General features: G+C 46.1%; 1 protein-coding gene across 4 annotated transcripts in view; it reads right to left on the reverse strand.

The window, feature by feature from the left end:
- Nucleotides 1-2,029: 2,029 nt before the first annotated feature.
- The window catches only part of LOC139409470 (phosphodiesterase 4B, cAMP-specific a), a 243,243-nt gene continuing 218,482 nt past the window's right edge, over nucleotides 2,030-26,790 (reverse strand). For 2 of the 4 annotated variants that reach the window (XM_071154648.1, XM_071154650.1), the window contains 7 exons: nucleotides 12,476-12,569; nucleotides 9,162-9,448; nucleotides 8,825-8,989; nucleotides 6,168-6,267; nucleotides 5,744-6,021; nucleotides 5,357-5,539; nucleotides 2,030-5,256 (listed from right to left, as the gene is read on the reverse strand). In XM_071154648.1, coding sequence (XP_071010749.1) covers nucleotides 4,843-5,256; nucleotides 5,357-5,539; nucleotides 5,744-6,021; nucleotides 6,168-6,267; nucleotides 8,825-8,989; nucleotides 9,162-9,448; nucleotides 12,476-12,569 — 1,521 coding nt within the window. In that variant the 3' untranslated portion in view covers nucleotides 2,030-4,842. Of the gene's footprint in view, nucleotides 5,257-5,356; nucleotides 5,540-5,743; nucleotides 6,022-6,167; nucleotides 6,268-8,824; nucleotides 8,990-9,161; nucleotides 9,449-12,475; nucleotides 12,570-13,247; nucleotides 13,687-26,790 lie in introns of those variants that run through there. The other 2 variants (XM_071154651.1, XM_071154649.1) reach the window with 2 other exon arrangements.

Consider the following 26,790-nt stretch of genomic DNA (forward strand, 5'->3'; position numbering starts at 1 on the left):
TTTCATTACTTAAAGTAAATGATCAACAAAAAAATCACCCCCCCCCCCAAAGACACTGAGACACACACCCCCAAAGACTCCCACTGAGACACACACCCCCAAAGACTCCCACTGAGACACACACCCCCAAAGACTCCCACTGAGACACACACCCCCAAAGACTCCCACTGAGACACACACACCCAAAGATTCCCACTGAGACACACATCCCCAAAACTCCCACTGAGACACACACCCCCAAAGACTCCCACTGAGACACACACACCCAAAGACTCCCACTGAGACACACATCCCCAAAACTCCTACTGAGACACACACCCCCAAAGACTCCCACTGAGACACCCCCCCCCAAAGACTCCCACTGAGGCACACATCCCCAAAGACTCCCACTGAGACACACACCCCCAAATACTCCCACTGAGACACACACCACCAAAGACTCCACTGAGACACACACCCCCCAAAACTCCCACTGAGAGTAGAGAAATCTAAGCATGATCCTCGTCACCATTTCCTGTTCTTGCTATAAATAAAGATGTAAGATGTTCTTCCCTGGCCACTGGGGAAAGGGTGATGGTCTGCTGCTGGGAACCATTCTGGGTATTTTTGTCTTGTTAAGTTTTGTAAACATCTTCTCTCTCTGTGTGAAGGGAGACATCTGACATTTTATATCAGTATTACCTTCATCCGTATGCGTAGCTCAATTTATAAAAAGAGATATCAGTATCTTCATCTCTTTTTTATTTGAGGCCATGGGGTAGGGTAGGGGGGTAGACAAGACCATGGGGTATGGGGCCAGACAAGGCCATGGGGTAGGGTAGGGGGGTAGACAAGACCATGGGGTATGGGGCCAGACAAGGCCATGGGGTAGGGTAGGGGGACAGACAAGACCATGGGGTAGGGGGCCAGACAAGGCCATGGGGTAGGGTAGGGGGACAGACAAGGTCATGGGGTAGGGTAGGGGGGTAGACAAGACCATGGGGTATGGGGCCAGACAAGGCCATGGGGTAGGGTAGGGGGACAGACAAGACCATGGGGTAGGGGGCCAGACAAGGCCATGGGGTAGGGTAGGGGGACAGACAAGGTCATGGGGTAGGGTAGGAGGACAGACAAGGCCATAGGGCAGGGTAGGGGGACAGACAAGGTCATTGGGCAGGGTAGGGGACAGACAAGGTCATGGGGCAGGGTAGGGGGGCAGACAAGGTCATGGAGCAGGGTAGGGGGACAGACAAGGTCATTGGGCAGGGTAGGGGGACAGACAAGGTCATTGGGCAGGGTAGGGGAACAGACAAGGTCATTGGGCAGGGTAGGGTGGCAGACAAGGTCATGGAGCAGGGTAGGGGGACAGACAAGGTCATTGGGCAGGGTAGGGGGGCAGACAAGGTCATTGGGCAGGGTAGGGGAACAGACAAGGTCATTGGTCAGGGTAGGGGGACAGACAAGGTCATTGGGGAGGGTAGGGTGGCAGACAAGGTCATGGAGCAGGGTAGGGTAACAGACAAGGTCATTAGGCAGGGTAGGGGGACAGACAAGGTCATTGGGCAGGGTAGGGGGACAGACAAGGTCATTGTGCAGGGTAGGGGGACAGACAAGGTCATTGGGCAGGGTAGGGGAGCAGACAAGGTCATGGGAAATTGTTGTCAACACAGACCATTGATATGATTATCCTCTTTGAAGATTCATCCAAAGAGCGAGGTCAGGGGAGGTTGCAAGGGTGTGTGTGTGTGTGTGTGTGTGTGTGTGTGTGTGTGTACACTGAAGTGCTCGAGGAAAGGCTGAGGCTTTCAAGAGCTGAGACAGCCTCTACCAATAAAACTCTACACATCTTTGGACCATGACGAATGAAGAGAAGTGCCTGGTTTCCTACAGCTAGTGTGTCACTGTGGGCCTTATGTCATGTAAGTGTTAGGACCAGACTGTCTGTTAGGGGGGATGTCACAGTGAGTGCTTGTCTCGCCACATTAAAACATATCCAGTGTGATGGTTGAGCTGCTGCTAGCACTGTGAAATAAGGACACAGAGACAGAGATATTCATGCTTTGTTTTTTAATCACTTCATAGAAAAAGTATTTTCTGATATTTTAACACAATATACAATATTGTACCATACATTGTGTGAAACATTTAATATGTCCGCTGCAACTGTAACGCGTTAGGTAGGTATTCAACAGACAGGTCAAATTAAAAAACATCTCTCATGCAGATAGTGCCAAGCGTGGCTAACCACGACTCGGACCAAAATGTTTAACATAGATTAACAATGTTATACTGGTGACAAATTTGAATTTCAAAACTGCTAACAAGTTTTGGTCAAATCAAAATAGTTCACAATAGCACAATCAATTACAAGAAGATCACATGTTTGTAACGATTCATCACGTTCAGCTCAGAGATATTGTAGCATGCCACCAATAATCCCCCTGAACTACTTTACATGGAAGGACGTGTAAAGGAGCAGACACTCTGTCTGTCTTTCTGTTGTTATTCCTTACTTCTGTCGAACCAGTAGATCTGAACCCCAAATCAGCAATCTGCATTGAAAATGTTGCACAGAGGAGCATGGATTAGTCACTACTACAAGCTGCTAAGTGGAGAACGTCTCGGTGTGGACTAGTGATAGACTACAGTATCAAAGCTACTCCACAGCTTATCATAGCTATACCCAGGCCTCTGTTGTTTAACATGTCCTCTATGCGTTGTAAACCTACAGGTTGTGAATATGTCTCTTTAGCTGCTGCTCAGGGCACTCAAACATTTGTGCGAATATATATTGACTTATTATATAATATAAAAAAACAAATAGAGGATATAAAAAGCCTCCGACGCAGAGCCCTGTACATGTTAGACACTCCCCTTCCAGGTAATGCAAGTGCATATAAATTAAAATAGATTTACACTGACTGAAACAGTATTCTTATGTACAGTACAACTGAATGTAATGAATACACTGTTATAAACAGCAAAGGACCAGCTTGAGCTCTAGTGACAGACAATAAGAGGAGTCATGTTGAGCCTAGGTGACAAAGACTAACATGTATACACACACGTACTCTCACATTTTATGACATGCACACACACACACACACACGCACACGCATCGACGCACATGATTACCATGTAAGCCTGCTGGAGTGAGTGAGGTTATAGACAATAAGGTAGTTGAAGTACCTTTGAGTATGTCAGTAAACCTAAGTGAATAATGGAGAATAGGTCATAGATGCTGAATAGGCCATCATGAAAACCAGCCATGGAGGCCTGTAAAGGACAATCTGCCTTGCAGACTGCCTGGAGTTGACGGTCTTAATGCTGACCCACAGTGACAGTGAATTACACTGTCCGGGGCCTTTTGGTTTGGTGTCTCTGTCACATCATCTCTAGATAACCTACTACTGTGGGTCATCATCCTCTTGTTCTCAACAATAAGTATTTTTCTCCTCGGGTTTGGGTTTTGCAGCAGAGGATTACATTTAACGGACTAAATCCTGATAAACTTCCCGTCCGGTCAGGAAATGTGATACAGTTAGTGGGAAGGGAAGATTAAGGTCAATGGGTAGAAGCAGAACCTCGTTCCCGTTTATTAGGTGGATGAATAAATAGCTGAACTGTATGAACCATGTGAATAATTATAGTGCAGCTGACTTCTAGACATGCAGCCGCCCGGCCACCTTTCATCATCTGGACCGGTCCTGATTCTACAGGGATAGGGGGTCCTTCCTTGGTTAGATTGTTACATTATCAGAACCAGTTAGGTTTTGGAATCTTTGGTCCAGTAGGATTAATAGACGACAGCAGGATACCTCGAGAGGAAGCTGGAAAAAGCCTTCCAACTGCATGTGATAAGAAACTTTGCTTTGGCTGCCAAGTGCTATTTCTGTCTATGACGTTGACATTTGTTTGGAGTCTGAACGATATCAGGATTTGATCCATGAGGGAGATTGTGGGGAAACAGGTTAGATGTCAGAATGTTGTGTAACTGTTTTGTGGAGCTAAAGTGAACATCTATCTATTTGTCTACAGTGAGGTCTGACAATCTAGACATGCAACACGAATGTGTACATTGTGTACATTTCATTTCCATATAGAAACATATATTTTGTACATGGATTAAGATGACAGAATGTGTATTTCTTATTATGGGAAAACATGTTTTTAGCATTTGATGAGTATGTCCAGGAATTGTTTGTCTAAGTTAGTTTGGATTTCTTCTATTGCCCAATAGTAGTAGGAAGACTGTTCTCTTTGTCTGAGATATAAAAGGATTTTGCTCTTGAGCTTTCGAAAAAAACAAAAAAACAACAACATTCATACTAAAGTGTGTTCAATAAATTAAAAAACAATTCAAAAGATAATAGTAAAAAGGCACACAAAAGTCCTCTGACAAATGATACAAGAAAAAAGTGAACATATTTTTTTCTCTCTATATAAACTCATGTCCATCAATCAGTAGTTCATAAGCTACCTCATGACATCCCATTTCAGTAAAAAAGTCACAAGGTACAAAACTTCTCTCAGTAGTAGTGTCGACATTTCAGATGCCAGTCGAATGGAAAAACAACCATTTCCCAGATTGGCCCAAGTCCTTCATTTCATTTCCTCAGAGGCCTTTCCGTCAATCCTTCAGGCCCAAAATGTTTGCAGCATTTTTCCTGAGAACTCCGTAGCCGCCCCACTGAAACTGTCCCTCTGTTGCCGGCTCCTAACGGTGCAAGGATGGGGGGGTTGAAACTGACGCCCCATGCGAGCTCAAACTAAGACCCCCGTGGGCTTGTTAAAAAGCACAGCTGCAGGATTTCTCCTGTTTAAAATATTAAACCAACCACCATTGCGGTGCAGCCGAGCCCATTAAGTGTCTGTGGGTGATGCATCGTGGGTAATTATCGCTATGGATGACGTGGGCTCCATGGATTCCTCGGGGTCCTGACAGTCAAAGTAGTCAACCGGAGACCGAGACGACTCCCCCAAAACATCCTCTTCCTCCTCCTCATCCTCCTGGCTCTGTTCATCTTTCTCTGTACCCTCAGAGTCCTCCTCCTCCAGGGTGAGTTCAAACTGGAACTTGTCTCCCACCTGGCCCCCTTCACCTCCACCCTGCTCACGCTGCTCCGTGGCCCAGGGAGGAGAGGGGCTCTGGGGAATCATGCTCTGGTACCAGTTCCTGTTGTCCTCCAGAGTGTCCAGGATGTCCTGAGCATCAGGGTGCACCAGGTCAGCCCACGTCTCCCACAGAGGGTGGACGATGTAGTCTATGAATCCCACCTGGAGAGAGGGAGGGAAAGGGAACAGTAGTGAGTCAGGAGTCGGAGTGTGTATGTGTGTGTGTGTGTATATGTGTGTCTCTGTATGTCCAGTATCATACCTGGCTTTTCTCTACTGAGGCAGTGTGTTTGTCACACATGGGGCTGATCTCCATGCCTCTCTCCCTCTCCCTGTCTCCCTGGTGGAAGAACTCCTCCATGATGCGGTCGGTCCACTGACGGTACAGCTCCAGGGACTTGGTCGGGTTACTCAGGTCAGCACAGTGAACCATGTTCCTCAGCACCTGATGGAGAGACGGAGGGAGAGAAGAAGGTGAGAGTGATATGGAGTGGTAGGAGAGAAAGCGAGAAGAAGAAAGATGGCTAGAGAATGAATGAACAGGGTTGAGGAAGAGAGCAGGAGGAGACAGGTGAAAATGGAGTGAAGGAGCAGTCTAAACCATGTTACTAAATCTAGATGATGATGATGATGATGAAGATAAGCCCACCTGTATTCTGTCGGTGTAGTTGTCCAGCAGCAGGACCCCAGAGCTGGTCACCTTCTTGGTCTCCACCATGGTCTTCAGGTCAGCTAACAGACTCATGTGCTTGGACATGTCAGTGGCCAGAACCATTTCGATGACCATCTTCCTCAGGCTCTGCCTCTGCTTCTTGGTCAGGCTCTGGAAGATGTCACAGTTGTCCTCCTGCAGCAGCTTGAAGCCCACAGCTAGATGGTGGTTCTCTAACACGGACTCATCGTTGTACATCAGGGCCAGCTCAGAGTCTGAGGGAGACAACAGACAATGAATCAGTCACTTGTTCAACACAGTTGATGAATATGGATATCTATACAGTATCTATAGATAATTCTCATATATTTATTCTATACATTATTCACATAACAGTAACAGGTGTAAGAGAAAGACTCACTGGTATTGATGAGGAACTGGTTGGACACCCCTGGGTGGTCCACATCATGGATTGCTGCAGCAAAGATGGCCGCCAAAATCTCTAGATCGCTGAAGACCGCCTATGTGAGAGAGAGGGTCCAGGGTTAAGAATTTCTCAAGAGAAACAGTCAAAGAACAGAACAGCTACAGGGAACAGCTAATCCCAGTGCAGCCCACTCCCATTGATTCCCATGGCTAGGGTTGCTATCGCTAACAGCCAACATAGTGTAAACACAAGTCAGAGCCAGATGAGTGCTGGCCTACATTAGCGAAATGACTATCTTATGCTAACCATGTCTCTGTCTCTCTATAGGCACCCATACATAGCGGTTTGACACTGGCTGTAAGAGCAGGGCTGTACACATGATGGAGGGATGGAGGGACGAATGGGGTGACTGTAAAACAGGAGGAGAGCGGCTGGTGACATGCTGAGGGCTAGGTCACGCTGTTAACTACGTCATGGATGAGTTTCCACTGTATATATATATAGAACCACAGAGAATGGAGCTGTGAGAACAAACAGAATGGGGTGAGGGAGGGGGCAAGGAGAGAGGGAGGAATAGGGGATAACTTTTGGTTTACGTCTAAAGACTGAGGGAAGATGACTTAGGGAGATTTACAGAACCATAAGATTCAAGGGTTGGGGTGAGAGTAAGGACAGAGCACTAATGTGGAATTCTATTAGCTCAGATGGGTATGGGATAAGGGTGAGGTAATGGTAGGGTGTGAGATAAGGGTGAGGTAATGGTAGGGTGTGGGATAAGGGTGAGGTAATGGTAGGGTGTGGGATAAGGGTGAGGTAATGGTAGGGTATGGGATAAGGGTGAGGTAATGGTAGGGTGTGGGATAAGGGTGAGGTAATGGTAGGGTGTGGGATAAGGGTGAGGTAATGGTAGGGTGTGAGATAAGGGTGAGGTAATGGTAGGGTGTGGGATAAGGGTGAGGTAATGGCAGGGTGTGGGATAAGGGTGAGGTAATGCTGATGTGGGATAAGGGTGAGGTAATGGTAGGGTGTGGGATAAGGGTGAGGTAATGGTAGGGTGTGGGATAAGGGTGAAGTAATGGTAGGGTGTGAGATAAGGGTGAGGTAATGGTAGGGTGTGAGATAAGGGTGAGGTAATGGTAGGGTGTGGGATAAGGGTGAGGTAATGGTAGGGTGTGGGATAAGGGTGAGGTAATGGTAGGGTGTGGGATAAGGGTGAGGTAATGGTAGGGTGTGGGATAAGGGTGAGGTAATGGCAGGGTGTGGGATAAGGGTGAGGTAATGCTGATGTGGGATAAGGGTGAGGTAATGGTAGGGTGTGGGATAAGGGTGAGGTAATGGTAGGGTGTGGGATAAGGGTGAGGTAATGCTGATGTGGGATAAGGGTGAGGTAATGGTAGGGTGTGGGATAAGGGTGAGGTAATGGTAGGGTGTGTGATAAGGGTGAGGTAATGGTAGGGTGTGGGATAAGGGCGAGGTAATGGTAGGGTGTGGGATAAGGGTGAGGTAATGGTAGGGTGTGGGATAAGGGTGAGGTAATGGCAGGGTGTGGGATAAGGGTGAGGTAATGCTGATGTGGGATAAGGGTGAGGTAATGGTAGGGTGTGGGATAAGGGTGAGGTAATGCTGATGTGGGATAAGGGTGAGGTAATGGTTGGGTGTGGGGTAAGGGTGAGGTAATGGTAGGGTATGTGATAAGGGTGAGGTAAGGCTAGGGTGTGGGATGAGGGTGAGGAAATGGTTAGGTGTGGGATAAGGGTGAGGTAATGGTAGGGTGTGGGATGAGGGTAAGGTAATGGCAGGGTGTGGGATGAGGGTGAGGTAAGGGTGAGGGATGAGGGTGAGGTAATGGTTGGGTGTGGGATAAGGGTGAGGTAATGGTTGGATGTGGGATAAGGGTCAGGTAATGGTAGGGTGTGGGATAAGGGTGAGGTAATGGTAGGGTGTGGGATAAGGGTGAGGTAATGGTTGTGTGTGGGATAAGGGTGAGGTAATGGTTGTGTGTGGGATAAGGGTGGGGTAATGGTAGGGTGTGGGATAAGGGTGGGGTAATGGTAGGGTGTGGGATAAGATTCAGGTAATGGTAGGTTGTGGTATAAGGGTGAGGTAATGGTTGTGTGTAGGATAAGGATCAGGTAATGGTAGGGTGTAGTATAAGGGTGAGGAAATGGTAGGGTGTGGTATAAGGGTGAGGTAATGGTAGGTTGTGGGGGATGTGTGAAGAAAAGAAAAGTCTAGTGTCAGCCACTTAGGTCGAGGGCTGGTGTGGGGGTTAGGGGTTAGGTAACTTACATCGAGGGCTGGTATAGAGAGCAGGATGTGTGTGGACTGGGGTTAGGGGTTTGGTAACAGGTCGAGGGCTGGTGTGGGGGTTAGGGGTTAGGTAACTTACATTGAGGGCTGGTGTAGAGAGTAGGATGTGTGGACTGGGGTTAGGGGTTTGGTAACTTAGGTCGAGGGCTGGTGTGGGGGTTAGGGGTTAGGTAACTTACATCGAGGGCTGGTGTAGAGAGTAGGATGTGTGGACTGGGGTTAGGGGTTAGGTAACTTACATCGAGGGCTGGTATAGAGAGCAGGATGTGTGTGGACTGGGGTTAGGGGTTTGGTAACTTAGGTCGAGGGCTGGTGTGGGGGTTAGGGGTTAGGTAACTTACATCGAGGGCTGGTGTAGAGAGTAGGATGTGTGTGGACTGGGCCACGTCTGCCGCGTGGAGGCTGTTGTGGTAGGCCACGTCTCCATGGTAATGGTCCTCCAGGGTCATCATGTACGCCACAAACGTCTCTGTCGGGATCTTAAAGGTCTTCAGCAGGTCTCTCTCCTGCAGGGGACACAAGGATATGACTTAGTACCTATGAGCTGTACCATAAGGATATGAGCTGTACCATATTGTCTGTGTGTGTTTGTGTGTGTGTGTGTCTGCATTGCATGCATACATGTGCGTGCAGGCGTGCATGTGTGTGTGTAGGAGTGTATAGCCAGTTATAACCTACCTGGAAGATGGCGTACATGATACAGGTGAGAGGTCTATGTTCGGAGTACTCTGACACGGTAAAGATGTTCAACCCCCACTTATTCAGATCCTCCAGTTCCTTGGACAGCATGTCCTCCTTGTCCGTCTTGACCCCGAACCGTGAGATGGAGGAGTTGGAGAGGGAGGGTCCATAAGAGACCTTCTTCACTCCAGTGATCTGAGTCATCAGCTGTTGCTGCTTCTTCCTCTCCCGACCAGCCTTCTCCTTGGGCGTCACAGATGGCATGTCCATGTCGTTCTGTTTGTCTGCGGGGGGAGAGGACATCTCTTTGGGTTAGGACACTCCATGCCATTGTGTTTGTCAGACCACAGAGAGAAGAGAGGATGAAGGTTCGATGGCCCATTCAGTTTAGTAATGTCATTACAATGAACTCTAACTGTGCTGCCTCTCATAGCTGAACTAACATGTCTCTTTCCTCTGAGGGTTATTCAATTACCACTGTCACTCTACCCCTCTCTCTCTCTCACTCCCTCTCTATCTCTCTCTCCCTCTATCTCTCTCTCCCTCTCTCCTCCTTCAGTCATAATAGAAAATGGGTGATTAAGCATGCTATAACATGTGATGCATGGGGACAGGGGAAGAGCAATAAACTGGCACAGTAATTCATTATCACCATCATTATCACCATTATCACCACTGAGACAATGTCTACTAGCTTCTCAGACATGCCACTAAATCCACTCTCCCATTCCCTTACACACACAATGGACCAGAACTCTATGAATGGAAGGGGCAGTTGGTTTGGCCATTGAAATAGAATGCATTTTATTATGGGTTTTATAAGGATCCTCACATAATATAAAAAGGTAACCTGGTTTTATAAGCACACAGCAGACACTTCCTCCATAAATGTTAGTGTGTGTTTATTAGTGTGTGTTTATTCGAGTGTGTGTTTATTAGAGTGTCTGTTTATTAGAGTGTGTTTATTAGAGTGTGTGTTTATTAGAGTGTGTGTTTATTAGAGTGCGTTTTTATTAGTGTGTGTTTATTAGAGTGTGTGTTTATTAGTGTGTGTGTTTATTAGAGTGTGTGTTTATTAGAGTGTGTGTTTATTAGAGTGTGTGTTTATTAGAGTGTGTGTTTATTAGAGTGTGTTGCTGATGAAGCTGTATTGTTTTACATGTGGCCGTCTGTCTGTCTGTCTGTCTGTCTGTCTGTCTGTCTGTCTGTCTGTCTGTCTGTCAGGAAGTGGTTTTACCAATTCAAAATGTTCTATGCAGGTGGAGTGTTAATGTGACCTTGATTCCCTGAGGCCCAGACTAGACTGTCATGTCTCTCTCCTCTCCATGGGTTGGGTTAACTGTAGAAGACGCATTTCAGTTGAATGCATTCAGTTGTACAACTGACTAGGTATCCTCTCTTCTCTTCCCTTCCCTCCTCTTTCCCTTCCCCCTCTCTCTCTCTCCATTTCTCTCACGTTTATTCTGCTGAAATTCTGAATTATCTCCAGCCTGCTCTATATGCTCTCAGTGAAACCCAAATGCCAGAGAGAGAAAGAGAGAGAGAGAAAGAGAGAAAGAGAGAGAGAGAGAAAGAGAGAGAGAGAGAAAGAGAGAAAGAGAGAGAGTGTGTGGGTGGATTTGGGATTTTAAAATTCCCTTAATGGGTTATGCCTGGCTGTTACTGTGGTAGCAAGCCGGAAAGAGCCAGCTCAGCCAGGGTGTTATGGGATGAGTGGAATGAACAGCTGTGGAGGAGAGGAGCCCTTGCACGTGAATGGCCCTCACACACACACCATCATCCCCAACCCACAGTCCCATAGGGGTGAGCTGCCCAATATGATGCACGCACATATGAAGGGTTCAACTCTCTCTCTAACAAGGCATCCTAGGATGACCTTACATTACAAAAACAATGTGGGTGGAAAATGTAGAGAGGGAAACTTGAAAATGGCAGCCATAAATGTCAACAATGTTATCCCCTTGCCTTGTTTTTCTAAAGAAACAATGAGCTCAATATTGCTGTAACATAATTATAAATCTAATTCCAATCAATGGTCAGTGGTCAGCTCAGGACAAACTATCAGTTGTCTGTTTCCTAATGCTTTCTCTGCATCTCTTTTCCATATTAATGAGTAGCCAACCAGCTGCAGCAAACCACTCCTACTGCTCGGTCCCACAGGGAACTATGGATCGACAGTGACAGAAACTCCCATCTCCCATCTGTGTCTGATCTACGCACTAACTTCCTCAGGAGCGATGGAGAGAGGAAGGGGGGGATGGGGTGAAGAAAGACAGAGATACATTAAAAGGGATATGAGTCACCGAATGGGAGCCTCAGTTATCTGTGAGGGGTTTCCACCGTACCCCCACCGTACCCCCACCTCACCTCGTAATACCAGTCTCTCCATCTCTCTCCATCTCCCCCTCCCTATCACAATCTCCCCATCTTCTAGCTCAGACCCTGCAGTGGGAGACTAGAGGGGACTAGATTCAGATGGCAGTGCATCACACATGGTACAGTACATATGCAGGTAGATAGCAGGCCACGGGCGTCCATATTGTCTGTCTTCTACCTGCCTCTGTCCTTCCTCCTCTCCCACGCATATCTTATGTCCTAAATGGCACCCTATTCCATATGTAGTGCACTACATTTACCAGGGTCAACAGTAGTGCACTATATAGTGAATAGGGTACCATTTGGGATGCAGCCAGAGAGTCACGACTGGACCCCCCCCCCCCCCTCTCTCTATCCACTGGCTCTGATGTGGCCTAACAAGCTTACCTGTCAATCACCCAGCAGCAGAGGAACCTCACTAAGAAGTGTGTAGCCAGTCAACCACCTCAAAGCTTCAGGCTTTTCCTCTCTGGTTTTGTTTTAATGGGCCTTGGGAGTGATGGATGAATACTAACAAGAGGTAATGGGGCAGGGTTTTACAGTACACCTCCGCAACAAGCATCCAGACTCAGACAAAATGGAGGGAGAATCCCACACACACACACTGCGGTATACTATATACACACATGTGTGAGATATAAGATATGTGTATTTGTGTGTACAAGTGTGGGTGTATGAAAGTGTGTTCGATTGATTGTGTGTGCATGATTGATCTTTAGCAGTCTATAAGAAGTGTGTGGGAACAGTCACACATCAAAAGCAATGGATTTACCTAAAGAGAGTGAGTGTGTGTGTGTGTGTGTGTGTGAGAGAGAGAGAGAGAGAGAGAGAGAGAGAGAGAGAGAGAGAGAGAGAGAGAGAGAGAGAGAGAGAGAGAGAGAGAGAGAGAGAGAGAGAGAGAGAGAGAGAGAGAGAGAGAGAGATCAGGTCGTTACCCATAAAGGTGTTGGAGATGAACTCGGACACCTGGTTCCCGGAGCGACTCATCTCTGAGAGGTGTGTCAGCTCCCGGTTCAACATTCTCTTGAACTGGAAAAGAAGATCCAGAGGAGAGGGGGAAAACGTCAGCATCCTGGAAACTACTGGAAAACCTGGAAGACATTATGGTGCAGGAGAATACCGTGGAAAAGCACAGTCACTGGTGATTACTGTATGCTCATTCGAGCTTTATACAAACAAACTACATTTCTAAACAAACACACAATCAATACAAAAGGGATTTGGAAAATAACCATTTTATTGTTTTCAGATCAACAAATCACATCCCTCTAGGATAATATTATGCAGTGCAGATTCCCTCTGGTTATTTTCACATTCATATTGCAAAACCTGCAGATCTGCAGTGTATTATACAGCCTATGAGAAAACCATGCATACAACACAGCTGTAGGGAAGCCCCGCCTCTGCAGCAACAGTAGCACTGTCTGTGTGTCAGAGAGAGAGATTCCTAGCCCCATCCACAGCACTATTGTGTTCTGCAAAGATGCAACCAAGATGGAGCCTCAGCTCAGCTACATAACATCAGACCACCTAGGACCAAACAACCACCACACTTCATAGAACACAACCACACAACTACACCCTCCAAAACATCATCAAAACATCACCAAAATACTATAACAACTCAAACACCAAAACCAGAAGGTAAATATAATGTCATGGCATGTTATCCTGAGCAGCTACGTCAGCTAACAATACAATACACACCTTAATGTAACCCCAAGACACAGACAGCAGGTAGTTAGCTTCAGGCATTTTGGAACCCGTTGTTCCCTCCCTATAGGACAGAGAGCCAGCAGCAACAGCCGCAGAACTACTGTAATCCAGCGTGGTAAAATAGAGAGAGGCAGATGAACGGGACTCCTTTAGTGCTAAAAATAATCCTCCTCTTCTCTCCTCTTCTCTGCTCCCTTGGCTTTCTGGCTCAACGGCTAATAGAACAGCTAGTTAAAGATGGCTGGTCGCTCTCTCTCTCAGCAGATGTCTCAGTGAGGCTCTCCATGTCTAGGTAAGAGGATACCAAATACCAATACCAAAGAGGAGAAGGAAGAAGACTGTAGCTGTAGTCAGGGTTAGTGGTTCCGTCCTAGGCTAAGAGATCCACAGAACTGGGCTACAGCTGGAGCTATGAGCTAGATTTGGATCTGAGGGGGGCTCTGAGCACTGATTAATAATAGACAAGAAGGGGAGGAGGGAAGAAATAGTGGGATGGAGAGAGGAGGAGGAGAGAAAAAAGGTAAAGCACTGCGATGCTCATCTGACTGGAGTGGGGTTCCTCCACTGTATTAATCTCACTGCACTACCCTCTATCTGCTGCAGCTCTCTTCTCTCTCTATCTCTCTCCCTGGATCTCTCTCTATCTCTCTCCCTGGATCTCTCTCCCTGGATCTCTCTCTATCTCTCTCCCTGGATCTCTCTCTAGGTTTCACTCCCTGGCTCTCTCACTCCCTGGATCTCTCTCTAGGTTTCACTCCCTGGCTCTATCTCTCTCCCTAGGTTTCACTCCCTGGCTCTATCTCTCTCCCTGGATCTCTCTCTAGGTTTCACTCCCTGTCTCTCTCTCTCTCCCTTGCTCTATCTTTCTCCCTGGCTCTCTCTCTAGGTTTCACTCCCTGGCTCTCTCTCTAGGTTTCACTCCCTGGCTCTCTCTCTCCCTGGCTCTCTCTCTATCTCTCTCCCTGGATCTCTCTCTAGGTTTCACTCCCTGGCTCTCTCTCTCTCCCTGGCTCTATCTCTCTCCCTGGATCTCTCTCTCTCCCTGGATCTCTCTCTAGGTTTCACTCCCTGGCTCTCTCTCTAGGTTTCACTCCCTGGCTCTCTCTCTCCCTGGCTCTCTCTCACTGGTTCTCTCACAAAGTCTCTCTCTCTCCCTGGCTCTCTCTCTCCCTGGCTCTCTCTCTCACTGTCTCTCTCTCTCTCTCTCCCTGTCTCTCTCTCTCAATGGCTCTCTCTCTCTCACTGGCTCTCTCTCTCTCCCTGACTCTCTAAGTCTCTCTCTCTCCCTGGCTCTCTCTCTCCCTGGATTTCTCTGTAAGTCTCTCTCTCTCCCTAAGTCTCTCTTCCTTCATTTTCTCTCTCTCTTTCCTCCTGTCTCTATTCTCTCTCTCTTTCCTCCTGTCTCTATTCTCTTTATCTTTCCTCCTGTCTCTATTCTCTCTCTCTTTCCTCCTGTCTCTAGTCTCTCTCTCTTTCCTCCTGTCTCTCTCTCTGTCTTTCCTCCTGTCTCTCTCTCTGTCTTTCCTCCTGTCTCTCTCTCTCTTTCCTCCTGTCTCTCTCTCTCTTTCCTCCTGTCTCTATTCTCTCTCTCTTTCCTCCTCTCTCTCTTTCCTCCTGTCTCTCTCTCTCTCCCTCTCTTTCCTCCTGTCTCTCTCAATCCTCTCTCTCTCTAACCTCCTGTCTCTCTCTCTCTCTCTTTCCTCTTGTCTCTATCCTCTCTCTTTCCTCCTGGCTCTAGTCTCTCTTTCGCTCTCTCTTTCCTCCTGCCTCTCTCTTTCTCCCTTTCTTTCTCTTTCCTCTTGCCTCTCTCTCTCGCTCCCTTTCTTTCTCTTTCCTCCTGCCTCTCTCTCTCTCCCCCTTTATTTCTCTTTCCTCCTGTCTCTCTCTATCCTCTCTCTCCCCCTTTCTCTCTCATTCCTCCTGCCCCTCTCTCTCTCTCTCTTTCCTCCTGCCCCTCTCTCTCTCCGTCTCTCTCTCTATCTCTCCCTTTCTCTGTCTCTCTCCCTCTCTTTCGCTCCCATTCTCTTTCTCCCCTCCTGTCTCTCTCTATACTCTCTCTCTCTGTTTCCCGTCTCCTTTCTCTCTTTTCCCTAGGAAAGAGGAGCAGAGTGGAGGGGAGAGCCCCCAGCAGCACAACCAGGCAGTGGGGGAGGGGTGGGAATGGGATCCAGAGATACAAGATCACCCCGTCCCGCTTTTCTATCCTCCTCTCCTCTCTTCCCCTCTTCTCCTCTGCAGATAACCCACTTCCCTCCTCCCTGACAGAGGCAAGGATGAGGAAAGCCTCTCTCTTTGATCTCTCTGCCAGAGGATCACAGACTAGTGCTGCCATTCAGCCATGTTTAATAGAGTACTGAGAGAATCATGGGAGAAGCGTGCGTCACTGAGCAGTAATGGGAGAAATGAGACGGAACGGCACGTCTTATACTGTACATCTCTTTCTTTTTTGTCTCCCTCCCTCCTCCTCTCTTTCTATTGCCTGACATTTGTCAGCAGAGCCACAGTGGCTGTTCATTATCCACAGCCAATATATTTGCAGGGTGAGAGGAAACACCAAAGAGACGGAGTGAGAGGAAACACCAAAGAGACAGAGCGAGAGAAAACACCAAAGAGACGGAGGGAGAGAAAACACCAAAGAGACGGAGTGAGAGAAAACACCAAAGAGACGGAGCGAGAGAAAACACCAAAGAGACGGAGCGAGAAAAAACACCAAAGAGACGGAGCGAGAAAACACCAGAGAGACGGAGCGAGAGAAAAAAAAAACAGAGAGACGGAGCGAGAGAAAACACCAAAGAGACGGAGCGAGAAAACACCAGAGAGACAGAGCGAGAGAAAAAAGAAAACAGAGAGACGGAGCAAGAGAAAACACCAGAGAGACGGAGCGAGAAAACACCAGAAAGACGGAGCGAGAAAACACCAGAGAGATGGAGCGAGAGAAAACACCAGAGAGACGGAGCGAGAGAAAACACCAGAGAGACGGAGCGAGAGACAACACCAGAGACGGAGTGAGAGACAACACCAGAGACGGAGTGAGAGAAAACACCAGAGAGACGGAGCGAGAAAACACCAGAGAGACGGAGCGAGAAAACACCAGAGAGACGGAGGGAGAGAAAACACCAGAGAGACGGAGCGAGAAAACACCAGAGAGACGGAGGGAGAGAAAACACCAGAGAGACGGAGCGAGAAAACACCAGAGAGATGGAGTGAGAGAAAACAACAGAGAGACGGAGCGAGAAAACACCAGAGAGATGGAGTGAGAGAAAACACCAGAGAGACGGAGGGAGAGAAAACACCAGAGAGACGGAGCGAGAGAAAACATCAGAGAGACGGAGCGAGAGAAAACACCAGAGAGACGGAGGGAGAGAAAACACCAGAGAGACGGAGCGAGAGAAAACACCAGAGAGACGGAGGGAGAGAAAACACCAGAGAGATGGAGCGAGAGAAAACACCAGAGAGACGGAGGGAGAGAAAACACCAGAGAGACGGAGGGAGAAAACACCAGAGAGACGGAGGGAGAGAAAACACCAGAGAGACGGAGCGAGAGAAAACACCAGAGAGACGGAGGGAGAGAAAACACCAGAGAGACGGAGGGAGAGAAAACACCAGAGAGACGGAGTGAGAGGAAACACCAGAGAGACGGAGCGAGAAAACACCAGAGAGACGGAGGGAGAGAAAACACCAGAGAGACGGAGTGAGAGGAAACACCAGAGAGACGGAGCGAGAAAACAACAGAGAGACGGAGCGAGAAAACACCAGAGAGACGGAGCGAGAGACAACACCAGAGAGACGGAGGGAGAGAAAACACCAGAGAGACGGAGGGAGAGAAAACACCAGAGAGATGGAGTGAGAGAAAACACCAGAGAGACGGAGCGAGAAAACACCAGAGAGACGGAGCGAGAGAAAACACCAGAGAGACGGAGGGAGAGAAAACACCAGAGAGATGGAGCGAGAGAAAACACCAGAGAGACGGAGCGAGAAAACACCAGAGAGACGGAGCGAGAGAAAACACCAGAGAGACGAAGCGAGAGAAAACACCAGAGAGACGGAGCGAGAAAACACCAGAGAGACGGAGGGAGAGAAAACACCAGAGAGACGAAGCGAGAGAAAACACCAGAGAGACGGAGCGAGAAAACACCAGAGAGACGGAGGGAGAGAAAACACCAGAGAGACGAAGCGAGAGAAAACACCAGAGAGACGGAGCGAGAAAACACCAGAGAGACGGAGGGAGAGAAAACACCAGAGAGACGAAGCGAGAGAAAACACCAGAGAGACGGAGGGAGAGAAAACACCAGAGAGACGGAGGGAGAGAAAACACCAAAGAGACAGAGCGAGAGAAAACACCAAAGAGACGGAGGGAGAGAAAACACCAGAGAGACGGAGGGAGAGAAAACACCAAAGAGACGGAGGGAGAGAAAACACCAAAGAGACGGAGTGAGAGAAAACACCAGAGAGACGGAGGGAGAGAAAACACCAGAGAGACGGAGGGAGAGAAAACACCAGAGAGACGGAGCGAGAGAAAACACCAGAGAGACGGAGGGAGAGAAAACACCAGAGAGACGGAGGGAGAGAAAACACCAGAGAGACGGAGCGAGAGAAAACACCAGAGAGACGGAGGGAGAGAAAACACCAGAGAGACGGAGGGAGAGAAAACACCAGAGAGACGGAGGGAGAGAAAACACCAGAGAGACGGAGCGAGAGAAAACACCAGAGAGACGGAGCGAGAAAACACCAGAGAGACGGAGGGAGAGAAAACACCAGAGAGACGGAGGGAGAGAAAACACCAGAGAGACGGAGCGAGAGGAAGAAAAATTGGTAATTGCATCCTTCGCCAATTTGAGTTGATATCAGATATCAACACTCTCTCTCTCTCCTCCACTCTGTCTGTGTACGCCAATTACCAGAACATCCCAACACCATGGCAACAGCTTCATGTGACCATGGAGAGTGGTGAGGCTGGCTGGCTAGTGGCAGTTTCAGTGAGAGTAGGTTTCCCCCTCTGAACACCGCAGCCCAGCTGTCACCATGACACACCAGGGTTCCCTGCTGAGTTAAAATAACTAGTCCCGCATTCCTCCCTCTTTCATTCCACCTCTTCCTCACTCAGTCACTTACATGTCCATGTCTCTCTTTGCTGCCACTTGCTAACAGTATAATACATTTTAGTGTCTCGCCACACTTTCCCTCTCTTTCCCTCTCTTTCCCTCTCTCTCTCTCTCTCTCTCTCTCGTTCTCTCTCGCTACTGCTCTCTCTCTCTCTCTCTCTCTCTATCTCTCTCTCTCCCTCTCCTATGTTCAATGGGCTGCCTGTTCTAGTAGAAGACTGGAGGCCATCAGTTAATAGAGCTATGAGCTATAATTTCCTCTCAGCAAGGTTTCTTAATGCTCATTGTGAAACCTTCATCCAGGATGGAGAGGAATATCCATGATTGTGAAACTGAGTGTTCTCATATAAGAGCTTGTTTGTATGAAACGGTAAACAAATCTTTACCAGGAACCTCCTATCGAGCAGAATACACGTGTGTTGGGAAAGATGATGGAGAGATTAAAGCTTTCACATTAGCCTCCCTCTGCAAACCAAGAAAGGGAGGAGGGTGGAGGAATGGAGTTAAACATTAAAAAATAAGAAGAAGCCCTCTTTATATAAAACTACATAATAAATAATATGAGAAATATAACAGCGGGAGATGTCTCAGTGATGGAGGAGCTAGACAGTAGCCTCCAGATAGAGGACACACACACACACACACACACACACACACACACACACACACACACACACACACACACACACACACACACACACACACACACACACACACACACTATAGCTAAACAACAACCGACAACAATCCAATCTCCTCTCATCAGAACTCAGCATTTGTCACCCCTCTATACCACACACACCATATCCCATACACACACTACAGCCCTCTGTGTGTGTTACATTCCCACTGCATCTCTCCCTACTTTCTTTCTCTTTCTGTGTTGATCTGTTTAGGGATGCCCCACCCGTGGAGATCTTAATGAATCTATATGAGCTGCCTGTGAATGAGATTGAGATTTAATGTTAATATTGGATTGATGTTGAGTGTTGATGCTTCATTCAGATAAGACAGAGGTGAATGGAGGGTATTTACCTCCTGCTGTGGAGCCCACCTCTCTGACACCGGAGATCACCTCTATGACACCGGAGATCGCCTCTCTGACACCGGAGCTCACCTCTCTGACACCGGAGATCGCCTCTCTGACACCGGAGCTCAACTCTCTGACACCGGAGCTCACCTCTATGACACCGGAGATCGCCTCTCTGACACCGGAGCTCAACTCTCTGACACCGGAGCTCAACTCTCTGACACCGGAGCTCACCTCTCTGACACCGGAGCTCAACTCTCTGACACCGGAGCTCAACTCTCTGACACCGGAGCTCAACTCTCTGACACCGGAGCTCAACTCTCTGACACCGGAGCTCACCTCTCTGACACCGGAGCTCAACTCTCTGACACCGGAGCTCACCTCTCTGACACCGGAGGTCAACACTTCTGACACCGGAGCTCAACACTTCTGACACCGGAGCTCTCCCTCTCTCTGCTTTTCCGCCCTCCGTTCTTTCACTATCTCTATCACTTTGTAACCTTTTCTCTCTCCCCACCCTCTCTCCCCTCCCCCTCCCCACCCTCTCTCCCCACCCTCTCTCCCCTCTCTCTCTCCCCACCCTCTCTCCCTCCCCTCTCTCTCTCCCCACCCTTTCTCCCCACCCTCTCTCCCCACCCTCTCTCCCCTCTCTCTCTCCCCACCCTCTCTCCCCACCCTCTCTCCCCTCTCTCTCTCCCCACCCTCTCTCCCCTCTCTCTCTCCCCACCCTCTCTCCCCACCCTCTCTCCCATCTCTCTCTCCCCACCCTCTCTCCCCACCCTCTCTCCCCTCTCTCTCTCCCCTCCCTCTCTCCCCACCAACGGCAGACAGACAGACAGACATACAGACAGACAAGCAGGAGCATAGGCTCTCTCTTTCCTTCATGTACTGTGGCATCTTTTGAAATTACTTGAGTTAATAACACCACTGATTGAGGACCTCCAAACTCAAAATTATATTTAATTTCCTCTTCCAGCCACGAGTGGGCACTATGTCCTCAGTCAGGCTGCAGCTGAATAGAGTGTAAAACATGACTCTTGCTCAACGTGGGGGATTTGTAAAGTAAAAGTCCATGTTTTTATCAAATGTTCCGTAATAATATAACTTCAGCACGCACAAATTCAGTGCCAGGTAATCTTATCTAGCTAGTTGCCTTTGATTCCCCAGCCTTGGTAAACGTATGGCACACAGTGATTACACTGTGGTTATGATGGGGTAAGACTGACCATGACATATGTTTCTTCAGTACGTTTACAGATAGAGACCAACCCCATAGAGAGTTCGTATACACACTACCTCTCACTTCCTTTAACTGACTCACTACAGTCCGGCTCTGGCTGCGAACAACACTGTGTGTATACATAGGTTTACCATCATTAGCTCACAAATAAAAAAGGAGGAGGAATTGAGAAACTGCATGACAAAAGAGAAAGAGGAAAATATATGATTAAAGAGTAAAATAGAGACAAAGAAAGAAAAGAGAAGTAAAGGCAAGTGACTCAACACGTTGACACACAGTGTTTCAGTTCCCCTCAGAGAGGGTTCAGTTGTGGTCAGCAGCTCTATCTAAACCTCCAGAGAGAGATCAGCTCTATCTAAACCCCCAGAGAGAGATCAGCTCTATCTAAACCTCCAGAGAGAGATCAGCTCTATCTAAACCCCCAGAGAGAGATCAGCTCTATCTAAACCTCCAGAGAGAGATCAGCTCTATCTAAACCTCCAGAGAGAGATCAGCTCTATCTAAACCTCCAGAGAGAGATCAGCTCTATCTAAACCTCCAGAGAGAGATCAGCTCTATCTAAACCTCCAGAGAGAGATCAGCTCTATCTAAACCTCCAGAGAGAGATCAGCTCTATCTAAACCTCCAAAGAGAGATCAGCTCTATCTAAACCTCCAGAGAGAGATCAGCTCTATCTAAACCTCCAGAGAGAGATCAGCTCTATCTAAACCTCCAGAGAGAGATCAGCTCTATCTAAACCCCCAGAGAGAGATCAGCTCTATCTAAACCTCCAGAGAGAGATCAGCTCTATCTAAACCCCCAGGGAGAGATCAGCTCTATTTAAACCTCCAGAGAGAGATCAGCTCTATCTAAACCTCCAGAGAGAGATCAGCTCTATCTAAACCCCCAGGGAGAGATCAGCTCTATCTAAACCTCCAGAGAGAGATCAGCTCTATCTAAACCTCAAGAGAGAGATCAGCTCTATCTAAACCTCCAGAGAGAGATCAGCTCTATCTAAACCTCCAGAGAGAGATCAGCTCTATCTAAACCTCCAGAGAGAGATCAGCTCAATCTAAACCTCCAGAGAGAGATCAGCTCTATCTAAACCTCCAGAGAGAGATCAACTCTATCTAAACCTCCAGAGAGAGATCAACTCTATCTAAACCTCCAGAGAGAGATCAGCTCTATCTAAACCCACAGAGAGATCAGCTCTATCTAAACCTCCAGAGAGAGAGATCGATCAGCTCAATCTAAACCTCCAGAGAGAGAGAGAGAGAGAGAGAGAGAGAGAGAGAGAGAGAGAGAGAGAGAGAAGCTCTATCTAAACCTACAGAGAGAGAGAGATCAGCTCTATCTAACCCTCCAGAGAGAGATCAGCTCTATCTAAACCTACAGAGAGAGAGAGAGAGATCAGCTCTATCTAAACCTCCAGAAAGAGAGATCAGTCAGATACACGAACACTCTCCTCGTTGCCTTCATGTGTAGGTGTTTAGGTGCTCAATACCACCTCACCATAGATGTCAACTCTTTCACACAAATCACCTGAAAGCATGACCTAAAAATCAACAGGATGTTTAAGGACCACCTAGAAATCAACAGGATGTTTAAGCATGACCTAGAAATCAACAGGATGTTTAAACACCACCTAGAAATCAAACTGATTTTAAAGCATGACCTAGAAATCAACAGGATGTTTAAGCACCATCTAGAAATCAACAGGATGTTTAGCACCATCTAGAAAATCAACAGGATGTTTAGCACCATCTAGAAATCAACAGGATGTTTAAGCACCATCTAGAAATCAACAGGATGTTTAGCACCATCTAGAAATCAACAGGATGTTTAGCACCATCTAGAAATCAACAAGATGATTAGCACCATCTAGAAATCAACAGGATGTTTAGCACCATCTAGAAATCAACAGGATGTTTAGCACCATCTAGAAATCAACAGGATGTTTAAGCACCATCTAGAAATCAACAGGATGTTTAAGCACCATCTAGAAATCAACAGGATGTTTAGCACCATCTAGAAATCAACAGGATGTTATAGCACCATCTAGAAATCAACAGGATGTTTAGCACCATCTAGAAATCAACAGGATGTTATAGCACCATCTAGAAATCAACAGGATGTTATAGCACCATCTAGAAATCAACAGGATGTTTAGCACCATCTAGAAATCAACAGGATGTTTAAGCACCATCTAGAAATCAACAGGATGTTTAGCACCATCTAGAAATCAACAGGATGTTATAGCACCATTTAGAAATCAACAGGATGTTTAGCACCATCTAGAAATCAACAGGATGTTTAGCACCATCTAGAAATCAACAGGATGTTTAGCACCATCTAGAAATCAACAGGATGTTATAGCACCATCTAGAAATCAACAGGATGTTATAGCACCATTTAGAAATCAACAGGAGGTTTAGCACCATCTAGAAATCAACAGGATGTTATAGCACCATCTAGAAATCAACAGGATGTTTAGCACCATCTAGAAATCAACAGGATGTTTAGCACCATCTAGAAATCAACAGGATGTTTAGCACCATCTAGAAATCAACAGGATGTTTGTTTAGCACCATCTAGAAATCAACAGGATGTTTAGCACCATCTAGAAATCAACAGGATGTTTAGCACCATCTAAAAATCAACAGGATGATATAGCACCATCTAGAAATCAACAGGATGTTATAGCACCATTTAGAAATCAACAGGATGTTTAGCACCATCTAGAAATCAACAGGATGTTTAGCACCATCTAGAAATCAACAGGATGTTATAGCACCATCTAGAGATTATAGCACCATTTAGAAATCAACAGGATGTTTAGCACCATCTAGAAATCAACAGGATGTTTAGCACCATCTAGAAATCAACAGGATGTTATAGCACCATCTAGAAATCAACAGGATGTTATAGCACCATTTAGAAATCAACAGGATGTTTAGCACCATCTAGAAATCAACAGGATGTTTAAGCACCATCTAGAAATCAACAAGATGTTTAGCACCATCTAGAAATCAACAGGATGTTTAGCACCATCTAGAAATCAACAGGATGTTATAGCACCATCTAGAAATCAACAGGATGTTTAGCACCATCTAGAAATCAACAGGATGTTTAGCACCATCTAGAAATCAACAGGATGTTATAGCACCATCTAGAAATCAACAAGATGTTTAGCACCATCTAGAAATCAACAGGATGTTTAGCACCATCTAGAAATCAACAGGATGTTATAGCACCATCTAGAAATCAACAGGATGTTTAGCACCATCTAGAAATCAACAGGATGTTTAGCACCATCAAGAAAACAACAAGATGTTTAGCACCATCTAGAAATCAACAGGATGTTTAAGCACCATCTAGAAATCAACAGGATGTTTAGCACCATCTAGAAATCAACAGGATGTTTAGCACCATCTAGAAATCAACAGGATGTTTCAACAGGATGTTTAGCACCATCTAGAAATCAACAGGATGTTATAGCACCATCTAGAAATCAACAGGATGTTATAGCACCATCTAGAAATCAACATGATGTTTAGCACCATCTAGAAATCAACAGGATGTTATAGCACCATCTAGAAATCAACAGGTAGCACCATCTAGAAATCAACAGGATAGCACCATCTAGAAATCAACAGCACCATCTAGAAATCAACAGGATGTTTAGATGTTATAGCACCATCTAGAAATCAACAGGATGTTATAGCACCATCTAGAAATCAACAGGATGTTATAGCACCATCTAGAAATCAACAGGATGTTATAGCACCATCTAGAAATCAACAGGATGTTATAGCACCATCTAGAAATCAACAGGATGTTATAGCACCATCTAGAAATCAACAGGATGTTATAGCACCATCTAGAAATCAACAGGATGTTTAGCACCATCAAGAAAACAACAAGATGTTTAGCACCATCTAGAAATCCACAGGATGTTTAAGCACCATCTAGAAATCAACAGGATGTTTAGCACCATCAACTAGAAATCAACAGGATGTTTAAGCACCATCTAGAAATCAACAGGATGTTATAGCACCATCTAGAAATCAACAGGATGTTATAGCACCATCTAGAAATCAACAGGATGTTTAGCACCATCTAGAAATCAACAGGATGTTTAGCACCATCTAGAAATCAACAGGATGTTATAGCACCATCTAGAAATCAACAGGATGTTATAGCACCATCTAGAAATCAACAGGATGATAAGCACCATTAGAAATCAACAGGATGTTTAGCACCATCTAGAAATCAACAACAGGATGTTCAACAGGATGTTTAGCACCATCTAAAAATAGATATAGCACCATCTAGAAATCAACAGGATGTTATAGCACCATTTAGAAATCAACAGGATGTTTAGCACCATCTAGAAATCAACAGGATCTAGTCAACATGATGTTATAGCACCATCTAGAAATCAACAGGATGTTATAGCACCATCTAGAAATCAACAGGATGTTTAGCACCATCTAGAAATCAACAGGATGTTTAAGCACCATCTTATGTTTAGCACCATCTAGAAATCAACAGGATGTTTAGCACCATCTAGAAATCAACAGGATGTTTAGCACCATCTAGAAATCAACAGGATGTTATAGCACCATCTAGAAATCAACAAGATGTTTAGCACCATCTAGAAATCAACAGGATGTTTAGCACCATCTAGAAATCAACAGGATGTTATAGCACCATCTAGAAATCAACAGGATGTTTAGCACCATCTAGAAATCAACAGGATGTTTAGCACCATCAAGAAAACAACAAGATGTTTAGCACCATCTAGAAATCAACAGGATGTTTAAGCACCATCTAGAAATCAACAGGATGTTTAGCACCATCTAGAAATCAACAGGATGTTTAGCACCATCTAGAAATCAACAGGATGTTTAAGCACCATCTAGAAATCAACAGGATGTTTAGCACCATCTAGAAATCAACAGGATGTTTAGCACCATCTAGAAATCAACAGGATGTTATAGCACCATCTAGAAATCAACAGGATGTTATAGCACCATCTAGAAATCAACATGATGTTTAGCACCATCTAGAAATCAACAGGATGTTATAGCACCATCTAGAAATCAACAGGATGTTTAGCACCATCTAGAAATCAACAGGATGTTTAGCACCATCAAGAAAACAACAATATGTTTAGCACCATCTAGAAATCAACAGGATGTTTAAGCACCATCTAGAAATCAACAGGATGTTTAGCACCATCTAGAAATCAACAGGATGTTTAGCACCATCTAGAAATCAACAGGATGTTTAAGCACCATCTAGAAATCAACAGGATGTTATAGCACCATCTAGAAATCAACAGGATGTTATAGCACCATCTAGAAATCAACAGGATGTTATAGCACCATCTAGAAATCAACAGGATGTTATAGCACCATCTAGAAATCAACAGGATGTTATAGCACCATCTAGAAATCAACAGGATGTTATAGCACCATCTAGAAATCAACAGGATGTTTAGCACCATCAAGAAAACAACAAGATGTTTAGCACCATCTAGAAATCCACAGGATGTTTAAGCACCATCTAGAAATCAACAGGATGTTTAGCACCATCTAGAAATCAACAGGATGTTTAGCACCATCTAGAAATCAACAGGATGTTTAAGCACCATCTAGAAATCAACAGGATGTTATAGCACCATCTAGAAATCAACAGGATGTTATAGCACCATCTAGAAATCAACAGGATGTTTAGCACCATCTAGAAATCAACAGGATGTTTAGCACCATCTAGAAATCAACAGGATGCTTCACACAACTTTATGATGTAAAGAAAAGCATTGTAGTTTTGTCTTTGAAGAGGCCTTTGTATGAGAGTGAGATGGCTTAGAGAAGCTCCAAATGTTCACAGCAAACTCAATTCATAACTCAACCTTAATAAAGGCGTTGGTTGGTGACTGACTGACTGCAGCACAGTGACCCTGTCCCCCGGTCTCCTCTCCCTCAATGCAGCAGGGCATGGAAACACCCCTTACAGTGCATTCGGAAAGTATTCAGACACCTTGACCTTTTCCACATTTGGTTACGTTCGAGCCTTATAGTAAAATGGATTACATTAAAAAAAAAAATCCTTATCAATCTACTTTCCAAATGCACTGTATCAGCCAGGCCACATTCCACATTAACTCAACAACTT

The sequence above is a fragment of the Oncorhynchus clarkii genome, chromosome 5 (genome assembly GCF_045791955.1).
Source record: "Oncorhynchus clarkii lewisi isolate Uvic-CL-2024 chromosome 5, UVic_Ocla_1.0, whole genome shotgun sequence".
Classification (NCBI taxonomy): domain Eukaryota; kingdom Metazoa; phylum Chordata; class Actinopteri; order Salmoniformes; family Salmonidae; genus Oncorhynchus; species Oncorhynchus clarkii.